We start from the raw sequence: 15,197 nt of genomic DNA on the forward strand, positions 1-15,197 counted from the left end.
ATTTCCCCCCTCCAAAAAAAAAAAAATCAAATCAAAACACTTATTTTTTATTTTTTATATTATACTAAAAATCAATTTTACATTCAAAACATCACATCAACACCTATTTATATCATATCATACAATTATTTAAATTTAAAATTTTTATTATTCAAATCTCAACTTAAAATCCAAACTCCAACATACACGGTTGATGGGGGATACATGTTAGAGGTCTTCTAATATGTGGTAAAAAATAAAAAATAAAATAAAAAATATATATAAATTAAAAATTGTAAACAATCTTAAACATACATTATGGTTTGTTTGATGTTTGTTTAAATTGATTTTTTTTTTATATTTTAATATGTATTTTATAAAAATAAATAATATATTTTTATTAATAACAAAAAAAAATCTATAATGTGAAAATAATATATAGGTTTATGTATGCTTGTGATTATTTTCTTATTTAACTTCTAAAAATTTTAAATAAATTATTATATTAAATACTTAGTTTTATTTTCAAATATTATATTAAAAATGATTTCATCTTAAAAACTAAATATAATTGTTTATTAGTATTTTAAAAGCAATGAAATTTTTGTTGTTAACTATTGAAAAATGGAAAAATAATAAAATATTAAGGAAAATTGCGATTTTTTTTGAATGAGTTTTTATTATTGTAAATATTTAGTGAAAAGAAAAAATATAGTATTTTTTATTACAAAAATATAATTAATTTTTATTATAATGAATAGTATAATATATAAAACAATAATAATAATAAATTTTAATCATATAATTTTAAAGGTGATATATTTTCGGTTTGATTGATTTTATTATAAGTTTGTAAGTTTGATTTAAATAGTATATATATATATATGATGTTCTTTAAAAAATAATTTTTATTTATTTATTTTTTATTTTTATAGAGAATCTTGTGGATTGAATAATGTTAATGTGGATTTAATATACAAACCATACTTGTCATTTACATTACTATTTACATGTAATTTTGCATTTTATTTCTTTTCTACTATACAATTCTTCAAAATCAATAAAAATATACTACTTATTTAAATAAATACTCAATTCTAAAACTCAAAACCAAATAAAAGAAAAAAAAAACAATTATTTTGGTGTTTTTTAATAGTAATTTTTCAAAATGTTAGGATTTATATGATTTAATATAAATATATGAGTGTGTTCTTTTTGCAAAAAAAAAACATACATATTTCCAAAAAAATATATATACAATACACACATTTTTTATAACATTATAAACACATTTATTATTTTTATATTACATACACAATTTTCTATACTTGACGTGAAAAAATATTTCTTCAAATAATTTGATAAAACAATCACACCCTATATATTTAATGAGATGTTTGAATAAAAGTTTTTTTTTTAATGTAATATATTAAACAAAAAAATATTTAACATTTTGAGAAAAATAAAATAAGCCCTCCGTCCACTTAGAAGGTTGACATTTGCTTTTTGCATGCTGATCTTTAAATATTAATTATCATATCAAAATTTAGTATAAATCAAGAGAAAATGACAAAAATATATTTATTAGTGTCTTATAATACAAATATAATGATATTTATATAAAAAACTATACAAATATAAATATATTTTTAATGTTAAATACAATGACGCAAAAGATAAATGTAAATTTATTAAGTTGATGTAGGGAGTATTATAAATGAATAAGAAAAATGGATAAGAAAAAACAAGACCAAAACCAAATTAGTTTTTAGGGTAAACTGTATTTTTAGTCCATAACTTGACCCCCTTATCATTTTAGTCCTGTAAGTGGAGCTTGTCGCAAACTAGTCCCATAAGTGAAAATTTTTCGCTGTTTTAGTCTTCCGGCGCCGGAGACGCCCACGTGGCTCGCCGGAGGTGACGTGTCCGCCAAGTGTCGCTGACCTGGCGGACACGTGGATTTTTTTTTTTTTTTCATTTTTTTAAATTTTTTTTAAAAATTATTTTTAAATTATTTATTTATTTATTTATTTGGTCCAATTATAAAAAAATTAAAAAAAATTTTTTAAAAAAATAAATCTACGTATCTGTCAGGTGTCGCTGACCTGGCGGGACACCAAGTGGACACGTCACATCCGGCGAGCCACGCGGGCGTCTCCAGCGTCGGAGGACTAAAACAGCAAAATTTTTTCACTTATGAGACTAATTTGCGACAGGCTCCACTTACGAGACTAAAATGATAAGGGGGTCAGTTACGGCACAAAAAAACAGTTTACCCTAGTTTTTAATATTTTTTTAGATTCAATTCCATCGATTCCATGTCAATCTTGATCTAACCTAATGGGAAAAGTAATATATATATATATTAATTTTAAAAAATAATACAATTAACATTAAAATTATTAGGATAAACTGTTTTTTTAGTCCCGGACCCCATACGGAGCCTGTCGAAAACTAGTTTCATATGTGAAAATTTTTTGTTGTTTTAGTCCTCTGGCGCCGGAGACCCCCGCGTGGCTTGCCGGAAGCCACGTGTCCGCCAGGTCAGCGACACCTGCCAGACACGTGAATTTTATTTTATTTTATATTTTTTATAAAAAAAAAAAATTTCAATTGGACGAAATAAAAAAATTAAAAAAGACAAATAAAATTAAAAATCAATTTTTTTAAAAAAAAAACAAAAATAAAATAATAATAAAATCCACGTGTTCGCCAGGTGTCGCTAACCAGGCGGATACATGTAGCCTCCGGTGAGCCACGCGGGCGTCTCCGACGCCGGAGGATTAAAACAACGAAAGTTTTTCACTTATGAAACTAGTTTGCGTCAGGCTCCACTTACGAGACTAAAATAACAAAATTGTCCAGTTACGGGACTAAAAAAAACATTTTACCCAAATTATTAAATAAGAAAACGAAATCAATATAAAAATTATTTTACCTTTAAAATAGTTTTCGCCATTTCGCTATTATCTTATCACTATCGATAACAATAATAAAAATAATTAGAACGAGCAACTAGAAACCATAAACTACATTGCATTAATGAGGCAAAGGTCAACGCTCTTGCAACAAAAATTTCTAATTATAGGATTTTTACTAAACCAAATGAAACCTATTCCTTTCGTACCGTTTTTAATAAAAATATATATATATATATATATATTATTGGGTACATTAAAATATTATTTAAAAAAAATAAATTAAAATATTTTATTTCAAATCAATTTTAAACTACAACTAAATCAATATTTATCAATTATATAATATTACTAACTCTTTTAATTTTCGCTGATTCCACCTATACTTATCTACAACTGTTTTCTAGCGTATAAATAGTAGTGTCGATAACCTTAAATTTTCACGTATTCTCGCACATAAGACATTCCTCTTTTGCAAGAAAATGAAGTCCATAGCTTTTATTTTCCTCACTGCCCTCGTGGCTCTTTTCGTCGTTTCACTTGTAATTGCGAATGATGCAGACGCTCAGAACGAAATAAACAGTTAGTATTTAATGAATTCGTAATCTTGTAAGAGTGTGTTTGTTTTGTGTTCTGATATATATTTTTTTTACATAAGATATGAAAAATTATGTAGATAATATAAAAATAAAAAAATATACGTAATATATTAATTTTTCTAGAAAATTTTTGTTAAAAGAACATAGCCTAAATGTTTTAAATTGATATATGGCTATCTTTGCACGTCACGTGCTTATTTACCTTAAATATATATATAATGTTAAAATATTGTTTTTTTATGATACATATGAAGTAAGAAATGTTGCTGGAGAAAAGACATCGTATGGCAGCGAATATGATGCCAAATATAGCGGCGGTAATGGATGGGGTGGTCAGGGCGGGTGGGGTGGTCAAGGTGGTGGATGGGGTGGTCAGGGCGGGTGGGGTGGTCAAGGTGGTGGATGGGGCGGTCGTGGAGGCGGTGGTTGGGGTGGTCGTGGAGGCGGTGGATGGGGTGGCGGCCAGTGCTATTGGGGTTGTTGCGGAGGTTATTATTACGGTCGTTGTCGCAATTGTTGTCGTTCTACTCAAGAAGCGCTGGCTTATCAACAAAATGTCGTTAATCCATAATCGTAGTATGAATAGTAAAATGTTTGTATTATAGCTCGATATATAGAAAAATAAATACGAGTGTTTGCTGAAATAAGATATTAAGCTTATCTGGAGCTTAATATTTTAGATAGTTATTTGCTGTAATATGAATATGAATACGTACGTTTTGTTTTTTAGTTATGAAAATTATGTTAAGATAAATGTTTTTTTATGTTTATTTTAGCTTAGTTTAATTTGATTTACTTTAATTTGTGTTGTAGATCTATTTTAATTAATATTACAATACAAATAATAATAATAAAACATATATATAGGGTAAACTGATTTTTAGTCCCGTAATTGGACCCCTTTATTATTTTAGTCCTGTAAGTGGAGCCTGTCGCAAAGTAGTTCCATAAGTGAAAAATTTTCGCTCTTTTAGTCCTCCGGCGCCGGAGACACCCGCGTGGCTCGTCGGAGGTGACGTGTCCGCCAGGTGTCCAGCCAGGTCAGCGACACCTGGCGGACAAGAAGATTTATTTTATTTTATTTTTCATTTTTTTTTATTTTTTTAAATTTTTTTTAATTGGACCAAATAAAAAAATAAAAAAATACAAATAAAATTAAAAATAAATTAAAATAAGTTTTAAAAAATGAAAAAAAATATATAAAAAATCCACTTGTCTGCCAGGTCAGCGACACTTGGCGGACACGTCACCTCCGGCGAGCCACGCGGGCATCTCCGGCACTGGAGGATTAAAACAGTGAAAAATTTTCACTTATGGGACTAGTTTGTGACAGACTCCACTTACGGGACTAAAATGATAAGGGGTTCAGTTACGGGACTAAAAAAAACAGTTTACCCATATATATATATATATTATCAATTACTCCAAAATTTGGGATATGGATAGGGAGAAAATATATTAATGTTAGACATGTATAAAGATACAAATATTTAGGTTTGATTTATATGTTGGATTTATTTTTGTTGATAGTAGTTGATAATATATTTTAAATTATTAACATATTGATTTTTCTTTAAACTTGCTAATATATAATATATCTTTGTGCATATTTATATATTTTCCTATTCAGTTGTCATACAGTAATATACACTTATTTCAATAGATATATTTTACAATGAATTAAATGAATTTATTATCATATATATGCATATTATTATTATTATTATTACAACAATTGTATTACAAAATTATTATTGAAACCATATATATGCAATTTTTTTTTTCATATTACAATTGTATCTGCGAGTTCCCATGTCATAAAAAAAAAATCATATTATTGTAATCTTATATAATAATACAATAATATATTACAATAAAAATACTTTTCAATTTAACTATAAAAGATAATAGAGAAAGACATGACATACATTCTATTCTTATAATAGTAATTTTCATATTATTATTATTATTATTATCATTATTTATGGTGCTCAAATTTTCAAATCTTATTTTATTTTTCTTCCTTATCTTGCTTTGTGTGGTAAGTTTTTTTTTTTTTTTCACAAATATAATTAGGAGGTTTTTGATATTTTAAATTATATTTATAATTATAAAAACCTGGATAACAATTATGTTTATACAATATTTTAATTAAAAAAAAACAAATAAATAGACTATAAAAAAAAAATTAGTTTTTCTTTTTTTGTTTTTAATGAATATTTAAAAGGATGTTGAAAATATAAATAAGGGAGCCTTCGCAATATGGATATCCATAAGAAAAATGATGATTTATTTTTTATTTTTTTTTTCACAGAGAAAACTGTTGAAAAAATTTTATATCACAAGAATAGCATATAATTATTGAAAAATAAATTTCGATATCAAAAAATAATTTATTGAAATATATTATTTTATTTCTAACATAAACGACAATGATGACAATGCCAGCCGAGGTAAATGGAAAGACATGCTCGGAGAGGAGCCGACTTTACAGGGTAATTCCATGTAATCAAGACCATTGCGACGCAGCTTGCAAGAAAGACAATTACGATTTAGGAAAATGCGAGGTCACTTTCTATGGCCGCGGCGGGTTACCCACTTGCCAATGTTATAAGCCGTGTAAGTAGTTCGAACAAAAAATCGAAGATATATACATGAACTATGAGTTTGCGTGTTTATAATAATGATTTTGTCGATCTGTGAGAGCCGATTGTAATAAAATTTGATGAGTATCGGTAATAATATACTTAGTATGTTATTGTTGTTGTTATAATACAGTTGACCATTGTAATATTATTACAACCTAAGTGTTACAATATGTAGTCAATGAATCAAATTTATTTGAAGCTAAATTCACCGTATTCGGATCCAGAACGGATCACAACATGGTTGAATTTAAATCAAACCTTCATTTTAATTACAATCTTAGTTTTAAAATTATTTTACTAAGAAAGTTTAAAGTACATATAATAAATATTTTTTAAAATATTTAATGTTTATATATTTTTATATTTTTAAATAATTATAAAAACATATTTTAGATGAATTATATATATATATATTAAATAATGCGAATAGAAAAAAAAAACATACTCTAGAATGTGTGGTGACATGATTATGTTTAGAACATGTCGTGAACATCAACATGAAATGGATAGAGATACAAATACGACTGTTCAAAAATGGCGTTAAATGTGAGCATGGTTATAGTTGTGTTTAGAATATCGTTTTAAATACGGTTATATTCATAATATAGTCGTGAACCAGAGCTTAAACACTGATGAAAAGGCTTAACCAATATTCTCGAATTAGAAATGAAAACTCAAACAAACATGTCTAAACCAGGCCCTGCACGTCCTGAAAATTTTTGAATTTTTTTTTTTTTTTTTTTTTTTATGCCCAAGCACGATTTTTTCGTGCTAATTTCGGATTGAATTTTCGAATCGTGCCTAATTTTGTCAACTTTATTACCCATATAGCATATGTTGACCGTGGTCAAATCATCACAATTCTGACTCGAACGAATCAACATAAGATCTGCAACCTTAATACGTTAAAATACATATTGTAACCATTAATTGTGTTCAAAATAATAAAATATGTGATTTTTCGACTTCAACAAAACCTTTAGCCTCCTTGGCGCAATAATCATGAATCCGTTGCCGGAGCTTTGTATTGCACGGAAAATTCCTTGATGCGAATTAATTCATAAGTCGGAAAGTCTTCCTTTTAATTTGGTTTTTGGGTAATTTTAACATAAAAAGAGAAAAAATAAAAATGGGAGATTGTTTGGTAATTAACTTTTTTGAATTATTTGATCAATTAAAAAGTTAATTATAGTTTTAATGTATCAAAATTGATCACAAATTTTTAATTGAACCAAAATTAAGTATTTTAATTTAGCATATGATTAAAAAAATAATTTTTTTCTATGTATGTTTGGAGAATTTCAAATATAGAATGTAACCTCTAATTTTTTTAAAATTTTTTTTGTTTATATTACATTTTTTTTTATTTGGTATCGTTCATTATTTAAAAAAATCACATTAAATATACTTATTTTCTTCCAAAACATATTAAGGGATGTTTGAAAAATAATTTTTTGAAGAACTTTTATTGAATAGATTTTGTTAATTGATCCGTCAAAAAGTTAATTTCACGATTTGAAAAATTAATTTTTTGAAATAACTTATTAACCTAAAAAGCTAATTTCTAAAATATTGTGCATCTCATTTCACAATGAGTGTTTCATTTTATTTTTTATTTTTCATTACTTGACCTTACAAATAAATCATTTCTTTTGCACTTATTAATATATTTTTCCGCCGCAATATTTATTACTTATGTTAATATATATTTTGAATTAACTTTTATAAATTTATTTATATATACTATATATTGTTTGTCACATAATTTTTTTTATTACTGATAAATATATTAGAATAAATTGATTTAAAATTACAAATAATATAAAAATTAATTAAAAAGTAATTTAATAAAAAATATATATACAAATTTTCTATAAAATATTTAAAAAAATATTTAATAAAATTTTCATAATTTTCAATATTTAATAATACAAATTTTAGAAAATTCTATATAATAAAAAACAAAACTAAATATTTTTAAAAATTTTAAAATATTTTTAATTATCATTTTACGTGTATAAATAGCTAATAAATCGTTATTTCATCAAATAATTTAATACAAATCGATAATTCACATAATAACTAATTATCAAACACATGCCAAATCAAGTACTACCTCAGTTTCTAAAAGTTATATTTATTTTTTGTATTTTAATTTTTAAATATTAATTATTATATAAATAAGAAAAAAAATTATAAAAATATTTTCATTAATATTTTATAATACTAATGATGTAATGAAGATCGTATAAATATAAAAACAACAAAGAAATATGATCCTCCGAACTAAAACAGAAACCCCTCCAAACACCTCCAATGCATTTATTCAATTTTTTGCGGTCGGTCTTTCATTCGAACCATGCGCGCAATTTCGAGCCCTTCTTTCCTTATCCACCACCGCCCCTCCGCCGTCCTCCGCTGTCTCCGTCACCACGGCCTTCCTTTCTTGTCTTCCTCTTTTGTAAAACTCAAACCGGAGTCCACTCTGACTTCATATGCCGAAGTGGACAGCAATACTCGACTTGGTAGATCCGGTTCGCTTGCTTCCCCTCCGCCTCAATCGGATGCCGCCGCGCAGAAAATAGATGTCAATCCGCCCAAGGGAACCCGAGACTTCCCTCCCGAAGAAATGCGCCTCCGCAATTGGCTATTTCAGAACTTCCGTGAGGTCAAAATCGATAGAATTTTTTTTTTTCTTGGTTAAAGCTTCAGGAATATATATACACTATCATGAATTCTTTGTGTGATGTGATTTGCTTAAAGATGTTTATCATGTATCTGTAAATATAAAATTCGAAATCTCAAGGTGTTCGTGGATTGTTGGTTGTGTTAGGTTTCACTTTCATTTGGCTTTGAAGAGGTGGACTTTCCAGTGCTTGAGTCAGAGGCTCTGTTTATCAGAAAAGCTGGGGAGGAGATTAGGGAGCAGGTTTGCCTTGTTTTTTTAGTTAGAATTTTGTTGGTAATTTGCTGTGTTCATCATTTAATTGTTAGCTTAAAGTGAAAATTTTCTTCGAATGTTGGAGCATCGAGCTATCAGATTGACAGGTAACCAGACAGAATTGTACTTTCGAAATTATGCTTGTGGGGAGCTTGACACGTTACAAATTGGTGCACTTATATTACATAAGTTGATATCATTAGAGTTTTTCACCTTAAGGATGAACCATGTTTGGTTCGTGAAATGGAAGTAGAGAAATGGGAATAAATACATTTTTCTTGTTTGTTTTGACATGAGAATTGAAGATAGAGAATAAATTATTCTCATTCTCTATTCTACTTTCAATTCTGAACTATATTAAATTTGTGAGAGTTTAAAAATGAAAAAACAAACAATCAAACAAATACTTATCTATGTTTCATTCTGCCCAGAACCCTTTTCAATTTATTATCCCCTAAATCTTTTCCTGCGTAGCCATTACCCGTCCGTCATGATTTGATGGTTCTGCAAACTGATAGTTGAATTTTACAATGGACTTTCTTTTAAACAATGCATTTTTAAATTATTAATTGTATCTTATATATATTGTTTGAATTAATGATAATTGATCCTCCGTTAAATTTTTCTGCTAAATTCTCTATTCTATTAAAAATAAGAATCAATTTACATTTTCCACATTAATTTTTTGTTTTTCTCTGCAATTTCATTCACTATACCAAACACACCTTAATTGATATCCAATACTTTAAGCTCCACAGAGATTTTTTTTTACTTCCAATAGAGACAATGCCCTAGAGAATGTATTGTACATCTTAATATGACAGGATTGCCAGATTGCTTATGATGTTTCTTGTTTCTTATATGGGTGAAGCTTTATTGCTTTGAGGATCGAGGGAATCGTAGAGTGGCATTAAGGCCAGAACTCACACCTTCTCTGGCAAGGCTAGTGATACAGAAAGGGTATGTTTATGCCACTCAAATATGTGTGTGCCTTTGTATTCAATAATAATGCATGTTTAGTTACCCCAAGGTTTTCTTTGTGCAAATACTTGCTATCTCTATGAGTTATTTATAAATTGTTTATGATTCTTATCCAGGTACGGACACCAGTTTTGATCTCCATGTTTTTTTCTGTTCAGAAAATCTCTATCCCTTCCACTAAAATGGTTTGCAATTGGACAGTGCTGGCGGTATGAGCGAATGACGAGAGGACGGCGTCGTGAGCACTACCAATGGAACATGGATATTATTGGTGTGCCTAATGTTACAGTAAGTGAACTACTTCTATAAATCCATTTCACGCTTAATAAACAAGTACCCTTTGAAGTTTGAATATAGTCATATAGCACACTGTTTCTATCAGCAGCTTAGGGCTCCCATGTATATTACTATAATTTTCATTTTGATGTTTCTCATGATTGTCCTAATTGCTCTATTGAACCTTAAACTTACTTTGTGTTAGGTATACTATAAGTTCTCCTTTGTACTATTATGCTTCCATACATGTTTTCTCTGGACAGTTATGAACCTAAATTGAAATTCCGAATGCAACTTCCAAACTGTGAATAAAGCCGGATGTATGAACTCTAGTTATTCATTGTTCACTATGTGAAATTTTTTGTGTGAAATAGTTGCATAAGTACACCCAAACTATGTATTTTGCATGATCAGAATCAATTTTCCTATTGAACCTCTTATTGTCTATTCTTTCAGGCTGAGGCAGAGTTGCTTTCATCCATTATCTGCTTTTTCAAGGGAATTGGCATTACAGCTGTGGATGTTGGATTTAAAGTTTCTAGTAGAAAGGTATGAAGGTTTATCGGTTATGGACTGACATTTAAAATGATTGAGCTCAGTTGTAATTCTTTTTGGCTTTCTCTGTTTCGTAATTATTGTAGAAGCTCAATAACTGTTAAAACATATACTGAAGCTTAATTTTTACTTTGAGTTTCCAAATTTTGGTGTCAACTTTTTGCATTTATTGAAATCAGACAACACTCAGTTGGCAATGAACACAAGTGTGGATGCTGATTCCTGGTTAAGTCAAACTAGTCATACTTCAAAGCTTTGAGCTTTCGTTTATGTTTTAATTGATTATAGATTCTTGGTTCAAAAAACAGAGGTGGACATGGAGTTTTCCAACATTATCTTGCTTGTCTCATGTATTTTATGATGGAAGTGCAATAACATAACATTGCATTCCTTTAATTGTTACTGTTATATTTAACAGGTTTTGCAAGAAGTATTGAGACGCTATTCAATACCGGAAAACTTATTTGGCCGAGTTTGTGTAATAATAGACAAGGTTAGTTTGCTAGTGATTTGTATCAATATTTGTCAACCATGTCTTGTCTATGGCTTATGCTACATTTAGGTTTGTGACTATACTTGCATTTTGTAAGTTTAGTCTCTTGGATCAAGAGAATAGAAAGTAAGGGAATTTTTTGAAAACTACAATTATGTTTGGAATAATGATACTTTATGTAATGGGCAGCTAGTGTATTAAAAACAGAAGAAAGTGAAAAAGAGAAGAAGAGAAGAATGTTTTGCTTTTTTAAAAAATGAAAAAAAAAATTGAGAAAGAGGGTCTGCTGTAGAGTAAGTTCTACTGATGCTTGAATTAACTTATCTAATATAGTATGTCTTGTTTGACATGTTTTTAAATTGGGATGCTATGTCAGCTTAAACTGAATTTTATAACTTAGATGTTTCTTTTTGTTACTAGTGCTCGAATGTCGATTTTCCCTTTATGTTTCTTATTAAAATAAAATATTTTAACAGCTGGAAAAGATTCCCTTAGATGAGATCAAGAAAGAGTTGAGGTCTGCTGAATTGTCTGAAGAAGCAGCTGAAGAGCTATTGGAGATCATTTCAATTAAAACGTTGACGAAGTTAGAAGGTTAGTCTGATTGACTTTTTTCTTTTTCTTTTCTTTTCTTTTCTTTTTCTTTTTTTTTTTTTTTTTTTTTTTGTGGCATCTATAACAATTTATTTATCTGGTCCATTCATCTTGCTAAAATCAAAGATTTAAACAAAATTGATATTAGCCTTGAAACTCCTCTCTCAGAAGTTCTGCTTCAGATTGTTGTTGCTTTGTAACTGTTGTTGACACCCGTAGACTCCCGTAAAAGATAAATAAATAATGTGTATCCCTATTACTCTCATACGCATTTTAGAGGTTCTCTGCTACTTGGTCTTGAAGAAAACGAGTAACTTCCTATTACTCACATTAGCATTTTAGAGGTTCTCGCATTGGGAATGAAGTTTGCTGCATGTGCTGTTTGGAATATTTTAAATGTTAGTTGATGTATTCATATTTATAACAGAATATGAAGCCTGTTTACGGATGCATCGTGATTAAATTTCTTTGAGGTCATGTTGGTTCATGCTAAACAAACATGTATGTAGTCGTTCATTATTGCACATGTCAAGGTTCATTTAAGTTATTTTTTCAATCCTGCTTGGATTAAATATGTTTTCATTTTCTTTTAAATCCCTAAATACTATTGGTCTTCTTAATATATTATAAATTGTGCAGAGAAGCTTGGGGATTCCGTTGAGGCGATAGCTGACCTGAAACAACTGTTTTCACTGGCTGAAAAATATGGCTACTCTGAGTGGATCCAATTTGATGCATCTATTGTGCGCGGCTTAGCCTACTACACTGGAATTGTTTTTGAGGTAATTTCATGTCTCATCTTATGTTTCCCATCTAAATGAAGACTGGTCTCTTCACGCTCAATTATTTATAGATAAGTAATAAAAGAACTGTATCCATATTAGGTTTTTGTTTGTGGGTTTGGAGTTGGGTTTAGGGTTTGAAATAGTAAAATTTTAAATTAGAATAATTGTTTGATTCTATATTGATAGATGTTGATGTGATGTTTTAAATGTAAAATTAATTTTTAGTGTTATATAAAAAGAAAAAATGAGTCAATAGTAAAGTCCAGGTCAGAAACCTACAAACAAGCAGAGGCCTTAGATAGTTGGATTCTTCGAGTTGAATAAACCATCTATTGAATATATACACAAAGCTGCAAGTGATTTATTAAAGAAATACTCCAGCATTATCTAAGTTCATTGCTCCTAAGATTTACATTGTACCTGATTTTAATGTTGAATTTACATTTTATTTGCTGTTAGGTTTTATAATAAATACTTCCTCCGTCTCAGGATGACCCTTTTGGTTAGAGATACGGTATTTTAGGTAGTATAAATTAGTAAGTTCTTAATAATAAGTTTGATATTATTTTATTATTTTTTATATGAATAGTGTTGTTGGTTATATCTCAATAAAATATATGCATTATGCATATCATTTTGTAGATAATAAAATTTTATATAATACATATTTATTTATTTATAATTAACTTAAAATTAATTTTATAAAAATGGAGAAGTTTTAAAATAGATAAAAATATCTGTTTATTGATAAGAGAGATAGAAATAAAGAGGTTTTGAGTGGTTCATAGTGTATGAAGTTAGAAATTTAATTACATTAATTTATGTTTCTTTAAGTATGTTTGAAATGAATAAATTTAGTAAAATAGAAATGAGTCGTTTTTTTATGGAACTGAAAAAAAGGAAAAAGAGGTCATCTTCAACGGGACGGAGGGAGTACAATTCTTCCGGAAGGCTATGCCTGAAGCCTTTAGTTCATTACTCCCTAAAAAAAAAGACATCAATTCTAACGAGAAACCGGCCGTAATATCATTTAGTTCCTTGAGTTCCAAACTACTCAAATGTGAGTTGCCTTTAACCAAATACATCAGGGATTTGATCGAGAAGGAAAGCTGAGAGCCATCTGCGGTGGTGGCAGATATGATAAATTACTCTCTACTTTCGGAGGTGAAGATATCCCCGCCTGTGGCTTTGGATTTGGCGATGCAGTTATTGTGGAAGTAAGTGGAACCTTTTACACATCCTTCTTTGTAGATTCATCTTTACCAATTCACTCATGTCGACCCGTCATTTTCCTTTCGTAATTTCATATACAGCTTCTAAAGGAGAGGGGCCTTCTACCAGATCTCAGCCCGCAGGTACAGAACATCGTCTGCTCCCTCGATCAGGATCTGCAAGGCGCAGCATGTTCAGTTGCTGCTAAGCTTAGAGAAAAGAACCAAACCGTCGACTTGGTTTTGGAAACAAAACCACTTAAGTGGTACATTATTTTGTTTACATAGAATGTAGAAAATTGCATCAAATTGACGGCTTTTTTTAATTTTTGTCGATAATTTACAGGGTATTCAAAAGAGCGGCAAAAATAAATGCCGAGAGGCTGATACTAGTGGGAAGTGCAGAATGGCAAAAGGGTATGGTTGGTGTCAAAATTCTCTCTTCAGGTCAGCAATATGAGATCAAATTTGATGATTTAGAATAATAATAATATTATTATTATTAATTATAATTATACTTGAACACCTATAATTGTTTTCTTGGAGATTATTTGGGATATAGGAGTATGAATATTGTTCCTTTATTTTTTTTGTTTTGTTTGAACTTAGGATTGGGAGGTGAGTTTAGAGTTGAAAAATAATGAAAATTTGAATTGGTGTAGTATTTGATGTGATATAAATTTTAATATGATGTATTGGATGAAATATAATGGGTGTGTTTGTTTAGTGAAATTGTTTGAAAAGATATTTTTTTATATGAGGTATAGTGAATCGTGTAAGTAATAGTTCTTCCGTCTCAAAACAATAGTTTCATTTTGCCATTTTTGTTTCAATTTTAGTAACTAATTCATCATCTTTTTACAAAATTATCTCTTCCTCCGTCCCGGAATAAGGGTGGCGTTTGCTTTTTGCACGTAGATTTTTGAATATTAGTATTATAATTGCTTGTAGTGAAAAGGACGAAAATATTCCTATTAGTATTGTGTAATATAAAAGTAATGATATTTGTGTAATATAGTGTAAGTTGGAAGGGTATTTATTATGTTAGATAGGTAGTACAATTACTAAATTAGAAAATGGTAACCTTGTTTTGGGACGGACGAAAATGGAAAATGGCAACCTTTCAATGGGACGGAGGGAGTATATTTTTTCACACTAATTACATAAAGTATGGTATGGGCATTTTGATCTTTTAAAAACATTCATACACAACGATC

General features: G+C 28.9%; 2 protein-coding genes across 2 annotated transcripts; both read left to right on the forward strand.

The window, feature by feature from the left end:
* Positions 1 to 3,325: 3,325 nt before the first annotated feature.
* LOC127256695 (uncharacterized) lies at positions 3,326 to 4,250 on the forward strand. Its single transcript, XM_051282832.1, has 2 exons — positions 3,326 to 3,479; positions 3,751 to 4,250. Exons 1-2 carry the CDS (start codon positions 3,380 to 3,382, stop codon positions 4,065 to 4,067), a joined length of 417 nt encoding a protein of 138 aa, XP_051138789.1. The 5' UTR covers positions 3,326 to 3,379; the 3' UTR covers positions 4,068 to 4,250.
* A 4,192-nt stretch (positions 4,251 to 8,442) lies between these two features.
* LOC127256752 (histidine--tRNA ligase, chloroplastic/mitochondrial) lies at positions 8,443 to 14,737 on the forward strand. The gene is made up of 11 exons (XM_051282919.1): positions 8,443 to 8,812; positions 8,978 to 9,073; positions 9,957 to 10,045; positions 10,225 to 10,354; positions 10,799 to 10,891; positions 11,316 to 11,390; positions 11,867 to 11,984; positions 12,624 to 12,766; positions 13,858 to 13,986; positions 14,083 to 14,246; positions 14,327 to 14,737. The coding sequence occupies exons 1-11, from the start codon at positions 8,504 to 8,506 to the stop codon at positions 14,463 to 14,465; spliced, it is 1,485 nt and encodes a 494-aa protein (XP_051138876.1). The 5' UTR covers positions 8,443 to 8,503; the 3' UTR covers positions 14,466 to 14,737.
* Positions 14,738 to 15,197: the final 460 nt, after the last annotated feature.

The sequence above is a fragment of the Andrographis paniculata genome, unplaced genomic scaffold (genome assembly GCF_009805555.1).
Source record: "Andrographis paniculata isolate CXL003 unplaced genomic scaffold, ASM980555v1 Contig56END, whole genome shotgun sequence".
NCBI classification, from domain to species: domain Eukaryota; kingdom Viridiplantae; phylum Streptophyta; class Magnoliopsida; order Lamiales; family Acanthaceae; genus Andrographis; species Andrographis paniculata.

Bases quoted from the DNA above. Each gene is read 5' to 3' on its own strand.
- LOC127256752 (XM_051282919.1), top strand. From the start codon at position 8,504: ATGCGCGCAATTTCGAGCCCTTCTTTCCTTATCCACCACCGCCCCTCC. The intron at 8,813-8,977 runs GTCAAAATCGAT...TGGTTGTGTTAG, and splicing joins TATTTCAGAACTTCCGTGAG to GTTTCACTTTCATTTGGCTT. The intron at 11,391-11,866 runs GTTAGTTTGCTA...ATATTTTAACAG, and splicing joins TTTGTGTAATAATAGACAAG to CTGGAAAAGATTCCCTTAGA.
- LOC127256695 (XM_051282832.1), top strand. From the start codon at position 3,380: ATGAAGTCCATAGCTTTTATTTTCCTCACTGCCCTCGTGGCTCTTTTC. The intron at 3,480-3,750 runs GTTAGTATTTAA...ATACATATGAAG, and splicing joins CGCTCAGAACGAAATAAACA to TAAGAAATGTTGCTGGAGAA.